The sequence below is a fragment of the Phyllopteryx taeniolatus genome, chromosome 4 (genome assembly GCF_024500385.1).
Source record: "Phyllopteryx taeniolatus isolate TA_2022b chromosome 4, UOR_Ptae_1.2, whole genome shotgun sequence".
NCBI classification, from domain to species: Eukaryota; Metazoa; Chordata; class Actinopteri; order Syngnathiformes; family Syngnathidae; genus Phyllopteryx; species Phyllopteryx taeniolatus.
The window spans coordinates 13,717,135-13,735,584 of NC_084505.1; the positions used below are offsets into that span (position 1 = coordinate 13,717,135).

Sequence of the window (18,450 nt, forward strand, 5' to 3'; positions counted from 1 at the left end):
ACAACAAATAAATAAAGGTATTGTACTTGTATCAACTTGCTTTATTTGTCTGCCTTCCAGTCTCACCAGTATTTGTATTATTTTGCTGCTGCATTTGAAATTTAAAACAAAAAGTGATATTGATACAACAGAAGTGCCTCGAGATGACGTGTATATGCAATTAAATAAATGGCAGTTATGCAAAACATTATCTCCACTTTAAAACAAACAAAAAACATGAAGCATAGTAAAATAAATTAACAGAGTTTTGCCAATTAAGAAAAAGATGAAAAACTGTTCCTTTGCCATGTCCAAAACACAACTGCATATGTGACATTTAAAATGAATATTTTCACACAGATGTAGGTAACTGTCAAGCTTCAACACCGCAGATATGTGTGCAAATGATGTCACTCTTCTACTCCCTATCTTTGACATGCTTAACAATAGTGAAGGAAAGATCCCAATGTTTTCTATAAAGCAGCTAACAGCTTATATGAAAGTAATCTTTTTGACCAAATGAACGATTTCTGTTTACTCAGTGCACAATTTAGAGGACTTTGAACAGCCTTTGATGAGATGTCATCCAATAAACTGAGGGCACCTGGGGCCTCTGAAACTTAAAGCTAACTGCCTTTAACTATAGTTTCACCTGATAGGAAACTGATTACAGGTCAGTTGAGCTTTGATCAGTGACAGCCAGGCAACAGCCAACAAGTCAGTGCAGTACCACAGAGAGCTACCCAACAGGTCCGAGAGTTCTTAAAGCACTGGAGTTGTCATTTTGGCTCTTCCTGGAAGTGCACCGGGGGGGTCTGTGTGGCACTTCAAGACATTCGTGAGTTTCTGAGAACACTTAAAAACTGTTTGCGTGGATCAACTGTTGTCCTTACGAGGACTTTTTACAGGTTCTCCTTTGTGGCTCAACCGCTTCAGAACCTTCATGGGTTTGAACTTTGCCCCTTTTTTCTTCTGCTGGTCTCCGTCCGACTCCTTGTGGAAGTCTGATGAAAATCGGGGCGAGGGGAATTATCAAAGTAAGTCACAATAAATAGATTGGTTCCATATATTTGTGGTCAAACTCTTGAATACTGAAAATTATAGTTTAAAAAATGATACACTTCATTGAATAATTAAGATGCAGGCCTCAATTCCCCAAACTTTGGTCTGGCTGAGCAAATTACATAAGTCCTAAACAAGTGTGCACATGCTAAATATTGACTATATAAATGTATGTTTAAAACTTAAGACAATACATAGTACTGTTTTAGAGTACATAATCGAAACATTTAAAAGTAACAACAAAAAGTAAGTAAACAAAAAAAAAAAAAAAAAAACCCAATTGGAATCAATGTCAAAACGTTTGGCCAACACATGAAGCAGGTGTGCAATCCTACCTTTCTTCTTCAGCATGGCTTCCATAAACTTATCTTCCTCTTCCTCCCTGTGAGAAATGTGTTGTTAGAGTTGACAGTAGCAGCACATCATGGTGAACTCTCATAAACCAAGACCATGGGAGAGATCATCAGGGTTGATGCGGGAAATTATGCAATCGACTATGCAAGCAACACTTCTGCGTTTGGTGTATGGCGGCGTGCTGACTTCTGGTTGCAAGGCAAACGCAGTGACCACATGGGAAACGTGTTGAAACTCAAAACCGAGTTGACGCTGAACATAGTGGCACACTGCAGTGTTTGCTGGAAGAGCTACCCCTTCGTATTTATTTAGAGAGAAAAAAAAACACTTTTGATGACATTTCGACCTCAAAAAGTACCAGCATTATGAAAGCAACTAATAAATATACCTATTCCACAACCCCACGTTATCACACATTTAAAGAATGAAGTTATTTTTCCATCATATGATGTCACAGTAGATTAAGACAAAAACGGACACCGGAGACTCGTACCCAACCTAACCTTTCCACCGGAAATCTGTTCCCATTCATATGGTCCACCTCACTTAATTTGTCAGATTTTTTTTTAAACTACAAAATATCTTAGTTCATCTATCTATGCCAGCGATGTATCGTGACAAGCAGAAAAATCAAATGCTCTTGGATTAGATGGCATTAGGTCCAATAAAACTGTGTCATGGCTTCCTGGGAGTAGCTTTGTGTTCAATTAAACAACAAGAGTTCACACTGAGTAAGTTGATTGGAGTACATTAAAATGAGATCATCATTGTTAAAATATTCATACTTTTTGTTACCGGTAAAATTTTTTTGCTGGTGTGCTGTGAGATCGAATGTAAAATGGGTGTCCTGGTTTAATAAGTGTTGGAAAACTCTTGTCAAAAACTACAGGATTACCTCTGCCTGTCCTGGTCCATGCAGTTGACTATTTGGTTGCGTTGTTCAATGATCGTAACCAGCTCGGCCATCAGCTGTTGCTCGCGGCTCTTGTCCTCCTCAGTCCAGTCTTTCTCTGAGGGGAGGGAGTGAGCAATTATGACTTATTTCGCTTATTCGTACAGTAGTAACAATAACTTGGTAACTGAAAACGTACAACATATTGATTAAAAAAGGCAGTCTGTTCTAACAAGATTTTCTTTTTTAAATGAAAAGTGGTACATAGCTGGACTGTAATTAGCAGTTAACAGAAATACTTTTAGTGATGAATAAGCAGTTAATTTCACTCCGAAGCAACACAGGCCTTCATTCATCACCAGGAGAATGTTAGGCAAGGTACAACTAGATAGCATTAATGTAGCTTATTTCATCTTTCATTTAGGGTTATGATATTAATGCACACAACAGGCACTTCCTGTGCCTCCACACAGGAAGGCTTCAGTCACGCTCAGATGGAGCAGATGAGCTTTGCGCAGCTTTGTAACACAATCAGCTGGTTAACAAAGGAAGGCTGTCTTCTCTTGAGCCCTCAAACCAACCGGGTTTGTTGAGAAGACACCTCAGCTCATACTCCACGTCAGCCTGTCTCTCCTCCAGGTTCTGCTGCTTCGCCCTATGAGGACCATTAAATAAATTGAGACACACTGACTAAACAAAAAAAATAATGGCACACTTTCAAAGACTAAAACAACATGATTTTAATACAGGTCTGTGACCTGTGGGTTTTTTAAAATACATCCTATTAGTATGTTTCACACCCAAATATAAAATCTGACTTATGGAGTGGTAACAACAGTAACTGATATTGCTCCTTGCTGCTCAAAAAACAATGCCATATTTATTGATTTACATTTCAATTGAATTGAGTGGAATTTTATTGCAAGAATGGAAAACAAATCTTACTAACACTGCTCTGTCAGAAGCAGTTCAAAATGTGGAACATGGTTGTCCGTGGTAGTTTTATATTGCGGTCACAAGATTGTACCAGTTATCTCTTACTGCATTCTGATACTTACGTGTAGACTAGCTCAGCTTCTCGCCGGACTAACTGATGCTTCTCATGAATGAGTGTGAACCAGTCGACCAAGAGGTGCTCCTCATCCTCATCTGAAAGCACATCCAATCACAAAAACATACACTGCTCACAAAAAAAGTTATGGCTAATATTAGCGCTTTCAGGTGACATTCCAGGATGAGCCTAACATGCACTTTAACCTTTGACTTCAATACACATGTCGGACTGGTCAATGTTTCAGCACTTTTAAAATTCACCTGTAAAGATTACAATGTATTTTGGTTCATCCTGAAATTACACCCGTTATTTTGTGACAAACAATGTTCATGGAACGTTCCTTTGCGCAGCCTCTGCACAAATTGTTTCACGTCAGTGAAAGAGTTGAGGTTTCATACCATTGGGATTGTCTCTGAGCAGCTTCTCCAGTTCCACACCTCTTAGTTCCAGCTCATCCAGCTGTTCCTCCAGCTGACTCATCTCGCCGTGGATGTCCTCCACGGGGATGTACTGATCGGACTGCACCTGGATCAGTATTTGCATGGGGAGGACCACTTAAGCGCCAGTTTTGAAATATTCTCTTAAAAAAATGTCAGTTTTTATACCTTGCGTTTGATAAGCGGGAAGCCATGACCTGGGGCTGGGGGTCTGGAAGGACGAGGACCTTTTGGGGGTTTACTTTTGGATTTACCAGATGAGGGAGAAACTTTCCTGTTGAATGGATTTTCCTTACAAATGCGCTAAAAAAAAGAAAGAAAGAAAGAAAAAAAAAACCTGATCATTAGTCTTTATGAATGTTCTGTATTTGTAAACGATTCTGTTACCTTGTTGTGTGAAAGGGTGTCCCCTGAGGCTAATGGGCTGGGAGTGGTCATGGGCCGTGGTGGGGAGGGTCCAGTCGCTTTGGTCTCATGGCTGCGACTGACCTGTGGGGTGGCAGGCGCGGAGCTTGCATTTGACGGCGTGGGAAATGCAAAGGGGCTCAGGCAAGAATGAGGCAGACGCTCAGTGGAGGAGGAGGAGGAAGGAGAGGCGGTAGATGGCGAACAGATCGAAGGCTCGGAGACGCTTTTGGTGAAACTGGTTTCTTGGCCACTGCCTCCTGCGGGGGCCGAACGAAGTTGGGAGGAGCTGTGGTCGGAGCCAGAAGACAGACTCTCCACACTGACAGCTGGAGAGCAAGAAGATTGCTGAGAATGAGGATGGACTGAGATGTCAACAGAGATAGAAGTAAACCAAGGGAGCAGAAGTAAAACAGGATTGAATGCAGATGGAAACAAGAATGGAAAGATTAAGGAGGGGGAGCAAAAATACAATAAACATCTGATGAGATATTTCAATCTTGTTTTTTGACAGAATGTAAATGTACCATAAAGCTTTACAGTTGTTCCTTACTTACTTTAGCAGGCTTTTGAATAACCAAAGACATCAATACGCAGAGTAAATTCTAGGAAAAAGTATCCAAAATAAAGATGCCTGCACCCCAGTATTCACCAAGCATCACCAGTGAGGTAAAGACAATTTGTGAAATGATAATATCAGGATTACACATCCATGTTGCATAATATTATTTTTACCTTGGTTAGCAGCAGGTGGCTGCGGTGCACGAGGTGCTGGTCGTTTCTTGATTTTAGCACTTCCTGGGCTAGCCGAGCGGGAGGAGCTGCCTGTGCTAGGCGGCGTGTCCGCACCAGAGGCTTCCGCCACTTGTGTGATGCTGTACCATGGATGACTCGCCACCTGTGTGGCTGGAATCGCACTGCCTTCCTCCTCCTCGTTGGCCTCGTTCTTTTCATCTTCATCATCCTCAAAGGGGTTGGAGGGTAAACTGGGTGTGCTGGACCTGGAGCCCTCCTCTTTAAGAGAACACACAGAACCCGTGTTGGGAGGTGTTGGCAGTCCTGCGGGGCGAGGGGGAGGGGGTTTCTTCTTCTTGGTTTCTGATTGGACCAAGGCAAGCCAGGGTGGGTCTTTGGGTTTATGCGTGGACAAGCTGGACAGTGAGACAGACACATGGAGCCATCACAGAGGTCAGTACCACACATCCAAACAAAGGCATGGCATGGTAAACGTTTAATATGATGTCGTTAAGACAGGAAAAGATAGTGACGATGTAGTGAAACAAATGAACAACAAAGAAACATAAGTGGGTTTAATAGAAATTCAGATACCTTCTAGGAGACTGGGATCTCTCTCTGGGTTTGGGAGGGGTGGGTGGCTTTGGATGTTCACCTGCTATTCCAGATCAAATGTAAGCGTCACTTATTTTCATCTCTCTATAATTTTCACAGAAATCTTAATCACGCACCAATTGCAAGGCCGTCCGCTGTCCGGGGTAGCTTCACCCTTGGGGATGGGCGGGGCGGAGGGCTGGGCTCAGCAACCCGGCGAGGTGCTGGCACTGGTCGGGCGACAGCTTCATTTTGATTGGCAGGTTTGGAGGGGAGGTCCCCGTTAGCCTTATGACTGGTTAGTGTGTCTTCTTCCACTGCTTGTTCATGATCTTCCTCATCACTGTCGTCGAAAGGGTTAGGAGGAGAAGAGGGGCGATGTTTCTCTTCTGCTTGTCCACTGTCATTAAGTAAATCTGAGTTTTTCAAGGAGACCTCGTTGTTTGTTGCTACATGAGTGACTATGACGGTCACGTTAGCTGGCATGTCAGTATCATTCACTTTGCCCATAGGGGATGCAGTCATTCGCTGCTCTGTATCAGAGGCTGAGGTGTGGGGTGTCTTGCTGCGACCGATCCTCATCGACTGGACCACACTGGGTCTCTTGCTAAGATCTGGCCGGCCATTGTGGTTTGCTGAAGCTTGCCTTGTAAGGTGGTGGGTGCAGACCAAAGCCCCAGAATCACTGCCTTGTTTGTAAGATCCAGGTAGCAAAGTGCTACGACACTCAGTGCACCTGGGAGAACAGGCACAGGAGAAGGCTAAGCTCCAGAGTAGCTCGGACATCCAGATATGACAATTATATAAACTAAACAGATATCTTTCAAATGTAAACTAAGTACTGTATGCTGAACGGGACATGGGAGCTGTCTCGTAACCAATTAATTTATCAATGATGACTTTTTTGTCACTCATCTTTTTCTTGTTGTATCCATGCCACACAGGACAAATACCAGAGTTTTACACTACACGGGGAGGACAGGGTCCACGAAGCCATGTTTGGATGACTTCGGTGTGAAAGAACTAGAGAGCCCTGACCTCAATTGCAGCATACCTTTGATATGATCTTGAATGGAGATTGCGAGCTAGTCGCCTTGTCAAATGTCAGTAATCTCTGACCTTACAATTTCCACAGACACTATAATAATTCCAGGAGAGTGGACGGCACCTCCATGTGTGCTTCCATTTTCACTGACTAGGTGTAATTTTCAGGTCCTAATTTAATTGGAACAACTACATGTTATTCATAAGAACACAGACCTCGACAAAGCCTAAACAATCCTTGTTTGGATCTGCCTGGCTACAGTAATTAAAATCAGGCATTATCTATGGAGAAATTAAGGTATATGATGAAACATCATGAAACTTTGACAGGAGTGGAAAAGAACACTTACACAGTGTAAGTTTTTTTTTTTTAGCTGATTTAAGACAATTTTGTTGTGCTGAATCCAAATATCACATTAGCTTTGCTCAATCAGTTCAACTTTTTTAACTATGGCCACATTTTTGTTTACATGTGCAGGTACTTTCGCTTTAGAGGTTCAAATAAACAGAGGTTCATCCCATAAATTTTGAACAATGACTCTTGTGAGAATAAGCGCTACAGAAAACGGATGGATGGATTCATCCATCCATTTTCTGAGCCGCTTCTCCTCACTAGGGTCGCGGGCGTGCTGGAGCCTATCCCAGCTATCATCTGGCAGGAGGCGGGGTACACCCTGAAATGGTTGCCAGCCAATCACAGGGCACATACGAACAAACAACCATTTGCACTCACATTCACACCTACGGGCAATTTAGAGTTGTCATGGATGGATCATGTAACATTCAATTTACAGGTACTTACTTTTCAATGTGTACTATTCAATGTACAGTAAGCAAAGTTTGTAACAGTTGACTAATGAACTCTTGACAACTTGGCATAAAAACCTGAACTGAACTGGAGAAATGGATGTCATGTTCGCTCGGATTCAGTGATACAAATTTGTCATAAATAGGTTGAAAAAACAAAACAAAACAGAAAACATTGTTTTTGATCCTTGACTTATGCCCCACCACAGCTATAGGGTAAAGTGATTAGAAAAAAACAAAAACAAAAAAACCAATGCCATCACTTAGTAGTGATACAATAAGAGTTCAAATAGATAATACAAAGCCCATTATTACTGTGACTCACATTTGTAATTGTGTGATCTGTTCCCACAATTTATTTCACTCATAGCAGCTCAGTGCCCACCTGAAGCAATTTCGATGGTACAGCTTGCCGTCCACCAAAAACCGCTGCACCAGATGGACGTGCTGATGACAGGCAGTGCAGGTGCTGCTGATCGTGCTGCGCTTTGATGCTTCTACCCCCACCACCTTGGTCTGGCCCAGCTAGTGCAAGCCACCGGAACGTATTTCGCAGGCAGAGGACAGGGAGGAGACGTCAGGGGAAGGGGGAAGATGCAGAGTAATGAAGGAGGGGAAGATCAAACATGGAGTCAGGATTTGAGGGTGTGGATTCTTCATTGTATTTACCTCGCTACATCTACTTGCTTAACAAAGCAATCTACTGCTTCATTCAATAGCATACTTTCAAATGTAATTTTATTTTAAAACATCCCTTAATTGATATGACATTTACGGATCATAACTTTATAATTGGTTTTTAAAATTCACACGGCTAAGGTTAGTAATGGTAGCTTTAAATTTAATTATGAAGGTCAGATTTCCAGTGTTATTTAAGGGTTTGTAGATTGAGGTAGAGGAGATCAGTGGTTAGCAGCAGTCTATTCCAAAGCATGGCACACATTGTTAGAAAATTACAACTACTATATTATGTACAAGAGTAGGTTAAAAAGACTGACCTATCTATTTTACTTTCATCTCTTAGCCCCCCACCACCCCATCTTACTGCCTAGGCTCAGGAACAGAGAGTGGAGGGGGGGTCAGTTTTGGGGAGGGAGAAGTACAGGAAGAGGGGGTGGAATGGATTTCCATCTGAAGGAATGATGATGCCAGTACATAGGAGTGTGGGATGGAGGAAAGAAGATGATGGCATGCCAAAGAGAAGAGAGACAGGATACAGAGGCTATCTTTATGTACTACTACTGTTGTTCTCCTCACAGGGAAGACGGAAATATAATTACATTTGTATACAATTAAAAGGAAGGATGAGATTGTCTATTTTGCAGAGTTAATAATATTACCCACAAATAGCACATACAGATATTTCAAACCTCCTAGATACACACAAATAATAGTCAAAGATTCAGCCTGCTTATTCATCTACTAAATGACAGAGCTGATCTGAAAAGTAAAGCAGGCAGTTTTAGAAGAGAAATTAACTGGCCTCATAAATCACAACAATGCATGAAGAAGACAAGTATTTGTCTAAAGATATTTTCACATTTTCCTCAAGTCGTGTACTTACCTCAGACTCAACCTCTTGGTCCTCAAGTGGAGTTGGAGGCCTTTTCTGGGCTGGCTCATTAAGACTGACAGAACCTAGCCTCTTTATACTGGGAGGGTTTGCTGTAGGAGAAGATGATTATGAGCATGTACTGTCATTAATTGTCACACAAGTTGTGACATTCCAAAATATAGTACAGCGTTTCTACTCAAATCAAACGTGCAATAAATGACCTGTGAACATACAATTTATCCAACCACCTGCACAATATAATTGTACCGGTCAATCACAGGGCACGTATACAAAAAGCAATTCACACTCCCATTCACACCAATGGACAATACTTCAAGTCTTCAATTAACCTACCATGAATGTTTTGGAATGTAGGAGGAAGCCGGAGTACTGAGAGAAAATCCATGTGAGCACAGGGAGAACATGCAAAGTCTAAACAGGAAGACCATATCTGAAATTCAAACCCCGAATATCTCGACTGTGAGGCAGACGCGCTCAGCTATACTTCACCGTGCTGCCCCCTTTTACCTTGTCGATCAAAATCGAAAATTATTGTCTCTGTATAGGCAGATTTTCTGATGTACAGTAGCTCTTGTCATAGATGTCATACAATTGTGCGGGTGTATTGAAGAACAAGAAAAACAATGATTTCCATCAGGGTGCTCTGTGTACTAACCTTGAGACTTGTTATTGAAAAAATTGTAGTACTGGGAGACGTAGGTTATGACGCTGAGCCTGTCAGGAACCTTCATTGACACCATGTCTTCTGGGTCCAACAGTGCAGGTATCCCTAGCTGTGCCTCAGCCACCTCAAAGGCCTGTGGTGAAGCAAAAACAGAAAATGGAAACTCTCATTTGTCTTAAGCAAACATTTTTAATCCTGGAAGTGGGGCTATAAACAGGTCATAGACACAATCACGCAAACTCATTCTTGTGGGGCAGCCGTGGCCCAATGGTTAAGATCATCGCCTGCCACCGTGAGGGACCTATCTGCCAACATCCCCTGGACTCACGGCTGTGGTGTCCTTGAGCAAGACACTGATACCCCGAAATGCTCCCCGGGCGCTTCAGCTGCCCCCTGCTCCAGTGTGCTCCACTAACGTGTATGTGTTCACTGTGATCGGTAAAATGCAGAGAACAAATTTCGTGTGCATGCATGCATGTATGTTCATGACAATAAAAGATGATTCTTCTTCTTCTTGGCCAACAAGTAGCAAATACGTTGGACTTCAAACCATTGGTGTTACGCCATCATCGGCTGGCCATAAAGGAGTGTATTGTTCCTTTGCCACAAACTGTTCTAAAGTAGAAATTAGAGGCTGGCTCCTTACATACAGTAACATCACAGACACAGACACAGGCGCACAAATGCACACCCCGAGCCAGTACATTGCTTTAAAGACTGGATAGGGCAAAACTACTGAACTGGATTCTAACAAAACATACCAGTATGACTAAAATGAAAAAGCAACTTATCAAGTAAATTCCAGAATTTAATTTACCAAAAATTTCAAGACGTGACAGTAATCTATTGAAAAGGTTGAATATGGGTCAATTGTTTGTTGACAAGATTTGTTGGGGAAGCAGTTCATAAAAACTAAAAAGAAATTGTTGCATGCGCTCCTCATTTGCAGTAGAAAATGAGTTACTCATGCTTAAGCCTCAGGGATATAATGAACAATTTACTTTCACTTATTAGTCAGCAGATTTTGTTTGTGGTTCTTTATGAGGGGTAAAAAAGAGGTCTGCGGTAGCAAAGTCCTGCCAAACCTGAGCTCACACTAACAATGAGGAGACTCCCCTTTCAGCACTGAATGTACTCTTGATTTACTGACAGAGTGAAAATGTTGAAATATGTTGAAAAATACGTGCTCTTTTAATCATCAGCAAACAACTTTTGAATATTTATTTTCATAGCTTTAAGGCAAAACTATAATCAGGGGGTGTACATAATTTTGGTGTGACTCTCAAAGGAGCATCTGAGGTTGGTACTCGGTGCTGATTTTTTTCCACGACTCACCCACATTACTGGATAAACTTAAAGACAGCATGGGGCTGTGGAATCAGCTGATTTGGCGCAGTTCTATCAGGCAGCAGTCTTCAACCTTCTTTGCATCACGTGTCGTTCGTGAACAACACAACACTACTTCAGCCCCTTATCATTTCTGAATGAGTTGTAATTTAGCAAATGTATTTTTTTCCCTCATTAATGTACACACAGCACCCCATATTGACAGAAAAAAAAACAGAATTGTTGAAATGTTTGCAAATTATTATTATTTTTTTTAAATTGCAATATCACACAGCCATAAGTATTTGGTGTAACACATTTAACTTGGGTCCTGTCCATTTCTTCTGATCATCCTTGAGATGGTTCTACACCTTCATTGGAGTCCAGCTGCGTTTGATTATACTGTTTGGACATGATTAGGAAAGCCACACACCTGTCTATAGAAGACCCTACAGCTCACAGTCCATGTCAGAGCAAATGAGAATCATGAGGTCAAAGGAACTGCATGAAGAGCTCAGAGACAGAATTGTGGCAAGGCACAGATCTGGCCAAGGTTACAAAAAAATTCTGCTGCACTTAAGGTTCCCAAGAGCACAGTGGCCTCCATAATCCTTAAATGAAAGACATTTGGGACGACCAGAACTCTTCACGGAGCTGGCCGTCCGGCCAAACTGAGCAATCGGGGGAGAAGAGCCTTGGTGAGAGAGGTAAAGAAGAACTCAAAGATCACTGTGGCTGAGCTCCAGATATGGAGTCGGGAGATGGGAGAAAGTTCTAGAAAGTCAACCATCACTGCAGCCCTCCACCAGTCGGGGCTTTATGGCAGAGTGGCCCGACGGAAGCCTCTCCTCAGTGCAAGGCACATGAAAGCCAACATGGAGTTTGCTTAAAAAAAAAAAAAAAAAAAAAAACACCTGACAGATGGTGGTGGCAGCATCATGTTGTGGGTGTGTTTTTCAGCTGCAGGGACAAGGAGACTGGTTGCAATCGCAGAAAAGATGAATGCGGCCAAGTACAGGGATATCCTGGACGAAAACCTTCTACATAGTGCTCAGGACCTCAGACTGGGCCGAAGGTTCACCTTCCAACAAGACAATGACTCTAAGCACACAGCTAAAATACAGAAGGAGTGGTTTCAGAACAACTCTGTGACTGTTTTTGAATGGCCCTGCCAGAGCCATGACTTACACTCAATTGAGCATCTCTGAGACCTAAAAATGGCTGTCCACCAACGTTCACCATCCAACCTGACAGAACTGGAGAGGATCTCCTCGGAGCAATGGCGGAGGATCCCCAAATCCAGGTGTGAAAAACTTGTTGCATCATTCCCAAAAAGACTCATGGCTGTATTAGCTCAAAAGGGTGCTTGTACTAAATACTGCGCAAAGGGTCTGAATACTTATGGCTGTGTGATATTTCAGTTTTTATTTTTTATTAAATCTGCAAAAATCTCAACAATTCCGTTTTTTTCTGTCAATATGGAGTACTGTGTGTACATTAATGAGGAAAAAAATTAACTTAAATTATTTTAGCAAATGGCTGCAATATAACAGTGTGAAAAATTTAAGGGGGTCTGAATACTTTCTGTACCCACTACAAACACACACACACGCACACGCACACGCACACGCACACACATATAAAGCTTATTTACATATCATATATTCGTCTCGAATGCCAGGCGGAAAAGACCAACTAGAATAGCTTGGAAAAGGGTATCCTAGGCTTTTTCAAACCAAAGGTATCTCGCAAACACGATAAAAGGACAAGGATATCAAAGACTATTACTGTATATAAAAACAAATGATGGCATGGGACCTTTAAAAGCCAGCTCAATCAGGATTTCTATGGGTGTAAATAAAAGCACAGACAGTAACAGCAAACGTCATCACATGAGGAAATAACTCACCAGTCGGTTGTTCTCATAGATGTCATCTTTAGACAGTGAGTCGAAGTCTCTGCAACCAGACACACACAAAACAAAAACATCAGTTTGTCAGAAGGTGTATATTATCTGGGCTAACTTAATGAGAGAAAACTGACTGTAGCTGCCATACTGTATTTAGTGACCTACTTCTGTTAAGAACCCGCAAAATAGGTGTCTGAACTGCATGATGGACAGACGTGCTGAGCAGTTAAGTTTTTTAAGTGCTACAGTTTGCTATGGAAAACCCCAACTACAAAGCAATTATAGAGGTTGGGGGAAAGGACAAAGGGGAAGAAGTGGAGGTGGTGCCATGATGATTACAAAGGGCCTGGCGCCAGGAAGCCAGGCTCTCACCAGTAAACAGCCTGCTGTAAAAGTGGGAAATATCTGAAGTGTTCCTGAAAGCGTGCTTCTCTGCATGTCTACAAAGGCACGTTAGAAAGAGTGTATAAATTTCAATTACACTGCAGCCTGAAAGAGCTCACACAAGTGACCAGTGTTTGCTCTAATCTGGTTCCCAAACTCGTGAACACAATGTGAAGCAGCTCCAATTTAAAGACTGGTCTTGATGGGTATTTTTCAAGCACACACTGCCACTGTGTCAAATCTGTTCAGAATAATTTTTAAGTGTCATTGAGCTGGCACACCCTCACTTACAACGCCAAGTTGGGACGTTGTGTTAAACATAAATAAAAACAGAATACAATGATTTGCAAATCATGTTCAACCTATATTTAATTGAATACACTACAAAGACAACATATTTAATGTTCAAACTGATAAACTTTATTGTTTTTAGCAAATAATCATAAACTAACAAAAAAGCTGGGACAGAGTCATGTTTACCATTGTGTTACATCACCTTTTCTTTTAACAACATTCAATAAACGTTTGGGAACTGAGGACACTAATTGTTGAAGCTTTGCAGGTGAAATTCTTTCCCATTCTTGCTTGATGTACAGCTTGAGCTGTTCAACAGTCTGGGGTCTCCGTTGTTGTATTTTACGCTTCATAATGCGCCACACATTTTCAATGGGAGACAGGTCTGGACTACAGGCAGGCAAGTCTAGTACTCGCACTCTTTTACTACGAAGCCACGCTGTTGTAACACGTGCAGAATGTGGTTTGGCATTGTCTTGCTGAAATAAGCAGCGGCGTCCATGAAAAAGACGTTGCTTGGATGGCAGCATGTTTCTCCAAAACCTGTATGTACCTTTCAGCATTAATGGTGCCTTCAGAGATGTGTAAGTTACCCATGCCATTGGCACTAACACAGCCCCATACCATCACAGATGCTGGCTTTTGAACTTCGTGTCCATAACAGTCCGGATGTTTCTTTTCCTCTTTGGCCCGGAGGACACGACGTCCGCAATTTCCAAAAACAATTTGAAATGTGGACTCGTCGGACCACAGAACACTTTTCCACTTTTCATCAGTCCATCTTAGATGAGCTCGGGCCCAGAGAAGCCGGCGGCGTTTCTGCGTGCTGTTGATAAATGGGTTTTGCTTTGCATAGTAGAGTTTCAAGTTGCACTTACGGATGTTGCGCCGAACTGTATTTACTGACGTTGGTTTTCTGAAGTGGCACGTTGGCCGACTGGTTAGAGCGTCAGCCTCACAGTTCTGAGGACCCGGGTTCAATCCCCGGTCCTGCCTGTGTGGAGTTTGCATGTTCTCCACGTTTCTGCATGGGTTTTCTCCGGGTACTCTGGTTTCCTCCAGCATCCCAAAAACATGCATTAATTGGAGACTCTAAATTGCCCGTAGGTGTGACTGTGAGTGCGACTGGTTGTTTGTTTGTATGTGCCCTGCGATTGGCTGGCAACCAGTTCAGGGTGTACCCCGCCTCTTGCCCGATGACAGCTGGGATAGGCTCCAGCCCCCCGCGACCCTAGTGAGGAGAAGCGGCTCAGAAAATGGATGGATGGTTTTCTGAAGTGTTCCTGGGCCCATGTGGTGATATCCTTTACACATTGATGTCGGTTTTTGATGCAGTGCCGCCTGAGGGATCGAAGGTCACGGGCATTCAATGTTGGTTTTTGGCCTTGCCGCTTACATGCAGTGATTTCTCCAGATTCTCTGAACCTTTTGATGAGGATATGGACGATAGATGATGAAATCCCTAAATTCCTTGCAATTGTACGTTGAGGAACATTGTCCTTAAACTGTTCGACTATTTTCTCACGCACTTGTTTACAAAGAGGTGAACCTGGCCCCATCTTTGCTTGTGAATGACTGAGCAATTCAGGGAAGCTCCTTTTATACCCAAACATGGCCCCCACCTGTTCCCAATTAGCCTGTTCACCTGTGGGATGTTCCAAAGAGGTGTTTGATGAGCATTCCTCAACTTTCTCAGTCTTTTTTGCCACCTGTCCCAGCTTTTTTGGAACGTGTTGCAGCCAAATAGTAGAAAAAAAAACTTGGTTTAGTAAAATATGGCACCCTTAAATTTTTTTTTATAAAAACCTGTTCTTGCTAAATCTTGGTGACAGTCACACCTTAAAGTTGAATACAAAGAAATGTATTTACAGTATCTAAAGCAGTGATTCTCAACCAGTGTGCCAGGGGACATTAGTGTGCTGTGAGCGCTCTTCAGGTGTGCCGTGGGAAATTATAAAATTGTACTTAAGTACTCCAAAAAATTTTTTTCCCAAGAAATAATATATCTTTGTTCATCTATTTATGCCAGTGAGGCATAGTGACAGACAGAACAAGTAAATGCTATTCTATTAGATGGCAGGAAGTACATACAGTAATTAATGTATCCACCTTTTGTTACATTTTTGTTTGTGGGTGTGCCGATAGATTTTTCAATTGTAAAATATGTGCCATGGCTCCATAAAGGTTGCAAATCACTGATCTAAAGTCATAAAAATATTATCTGTTATTTGCACTTGGCAGAGGAACTGTCAAGCTTGCATCGACATTTAATCAAATATTAATGGGGAGGGTTGTATATATCTATGCATCTGTGACATAATTTTGATTCTGTGTGGATTACAGAAAATCCTAAATAAATTCCAACTTGCACCCAATTCTTGTTATTATAATAATTGAATGTGTTAATAAAAGCAATCCACCCTGGAAAGTAAATGTTTAAAAACTTCAAATTAAAATTATATTCGTGTCAATGATGAATTAAAAGTTCGAAACACAAATTTATAACTCTATGAGAACACAGTGGCTGCAGAGTATCACTACAATCGCCTGGGCCCATATTGGAGAAGTAAATTCAGTTTGACAGGCAGAGGCCCTGGCTGCAGATTACCCTGACGGGCTGTCTGTCTGGATCAGAATGAGCTGGTCTGGGTTACTGCAGCTACTGTACACACTGGGGGTTAAACATGCTGGGACACAAATGTAAGCGACAGAACTCAAAAGCTGACTATTTAGGGTTTATAAACTGCTACTTAGTTACTGCTGTGCAGAGTTCAAATATTTTCTGTTTCACTGACTTAGTCATCCAGGGGATGATTGCTATGTTTTCTCATTTTCTGGACCATAGAAGAAAGAAACTTCTTTCACATCACATTTCCCCTTGAAGACAGGCGAGGGAATATTGCGGACTGCTTTCACACAATACCCTAACAACAACTGGTAAATGGTCTGCATCTACACCATGTCACATTCAACTGTATGCTGCCATGTTCAAAAAGTAACTGGATAATTCACCCATGGCTTGTAAAACAGAGTTGTCCCGATGTGATCAAGTGATCAGAAAATGTAATTTTCATCTAATTGGTATCAGGTGACAATAATTTATTTCTTAATTTTTAAAGGTTATAAAGCTGCAAAAAAAATCATAAGGTACAGGACAAAGATACTGCTGAATGGAACAGCAGTATCTTAATTTTATACTACAGAATGTAACGTTTTGGGTACGTGTGATGGCATGAAAAAGACAAGAGGCAGAACACCACGTCCACACTAATGCTGGGATTCCACAAAAATGCTTGGTATTTATTCAAGCTGCAACTTTTTAAGACTGGCTGTACAGCACATATTTGTTTATACATGAACCAAAAAAACATCATTTGGAATGGTACAGACCTGTCAACTGTATATAAGGTCTCATAGATCTGGACGTCCGACCAAGCAGAGTAACTGGGGAAGAAGGGCCTTGGTCAGAGAGGTGAACAAGAAGCGTATGGTCACTAAGGTGGAGCTCCAGTGTTCCCTTGCGGAGAAAGGAGAACCATCCAGGAGGTCAACCATTAATAACGCACTCCACCAATCAGGCCTTTATGGTAGAATGGCCAGACGGAAGCCTCTTCTCACCAAAAAGGTACATGGCAGCCAACTTGGAGTTTGCCAAAAGGCACCTTAAGGATTCTCAGACCTGCGGAAACAATTGAATTGCAAGGGTCATATCTGGAGAAGAAGAGGCACTGCTCATCACCTGGCAGCATCACACTGTGGGGCTGTTTTTCTGCTGCAGGAACTGGGCGACGAGTCCGCATAGAGGGTAAGATGACAGCTGCCAAATGTAGAGAAATTATTCAAGAGAACTTGCTCCAGAGTGCTCTGGAACTCAGACTAGGGTGTCGATTCACCTTCCAACACAACAATGACCCAAAGCACACAGCCAAGATAACAAAGGTGTGGCTTCAGGAGCAGCCTGTGAATGTCCTCGAGTGGCCCAGCCAGAGCCCGGACTTGAATCCAATCGAACATCTCTGGAAAGACCTAAAAATGGCTGTCCACCGACACTGACCATCCAACCTGACTGACCTTGAGAGGATATGCAGATGGGATGGGAGAAAATGCCCCAAAACAGGTGTGCCAAGTTCACAGAGACATACCGAAGAAGACTTGAGGCTGTGATTGCTGCCAAAGGTGCTTCAACAAAAATTTAATCAAGGGTGTGAATACCTATGTACCTATAGTGTTTAAATGTTTACATTTTCAATAAAATTGCACAAGTGTCTGAAAATATGTTTTCACTTTGTCATTATGGGATCTTTTATGTAGATTTTTAAAAAGAAAACTAGACTCAAATCAGCTTTAGAATAAGTCTGTAACACAGCAAAATGTGGAAAAAGTGAAGGGGTATGAATACTTTCTGGTGGCACTGTATGTATGTATAGATATTTGTATTTTATTGTATTTTTACTGATCCCTTATTCATGTTATTGTGCTTTCTTTATAAAGCATGTGTTTTATAAATGAAGAGAGAAAATAAAGTTTTCATGAATATTATGTAAATTCAAAAGTCTCTGCAAAGTGAAAATAAAAATGTCTAAATTTGACACACCATAGAAAAAACGGTCGTTAACAAGCCTGCCAAACTTGACTTGATAAATGGATATAATAGTATGGATATAATGTTATTATTATTATATATATTATAATGTAAAACAATGATTCAAAATTGTGACAATTAGAGATATCCTCCCAGCTCAGATGACAATCAGACGCTGTGGGCGTGTCTGATGAATGTGCTGTAAACACACCCCACACAACTTTCAACTGTCAATCAAAAACGATATGCCTACACATCCCTGTAAGGGTGGAACGAGTCACAAAATCCACGGTTCGATTTGTGTCTCGTGTTTGTGGTCACGGTTTTCGGTTCAGTACATGGTAACTCAACA

The 18,450-nt window shown here is 41.8% G+C and overlaps 1 protein-coding gene across 5 annotated transcripts in view; it reads right to left on the minus strand.

Moving 5' to 3' along the window:
* Nucleotides 1-20: 20 nt before the first annotated feature.
* micall1a (MICAL-like 1a) overlaps nt 21-18,450 on the minus strand; it is a 20,991-nt gene continuing 2,561 nt past the window's right edge. Inside the window, exons 2-17 of one of the 5 annotated variants that reach the window (XM_061769709.1) lie at nt 16,907-17,195; nt 12,839-12,887; nt 9,595-9,736; nt 8,928-9,028; nt 7,749-7,888; nt 5,650-6,248; nt 5,513-5,576; nt 4,919-5,334; nt 4,166-4,548; nt 3,947-4,081; nt 3,740-3,866; nt 3,346-3,436; nt 2,869-2,942; nt 2,291-2,405; nt 1,377-1,423; nt 21-983 (exon numbers count right to left, since the gene is read on the minus strand). In XM_061769709.1, coding sequence (XP_061625693.1) covers nt 856-983; nt 1,377-1,423; nt 2,291-2,405; nt 2,869-2,942; nt 3,346-3,436; nt 3,740-3,866; nt 3,947-4,081; nt 4,166-4,548; nt 4,919-5,334; nt 5,513-5,576; nt 5,650-6,248; nt 7,749-7,888; nt 8,928-9,028; nt 9,595-9,679 — 2,505 coding nt within the window. In that variant the 5' untranslated portion in view covers nt 9,680-9,736; nt 12,839-12,887; nt 16,907-17,195 and the 3' untranslated portion in view covers nt 21-855. Of the gene's footprint in view, nt 984-1,376; nt 1,424-2,290; nt 2,406-2,868; nt 2,943-3,345; nt 3,437-3,739; nt 3,867-3,946; nt 4,082-4,165; nt 4,549-4,918; nt 5,335-5,512; nt 5,577-5,649; nt 6,249-7,688; nt 7,889-8,927; nt 9,029-9,594; nt 9,737-12,838; nt 12,888-16,906; nt 17,196-18,450 lie in introns of those variants that run through there. The other 4 variants (XM_061769707.1, XM_061769708.1, XM_061769706.1 and 1 more) reach the window with 4 other exon arrangements.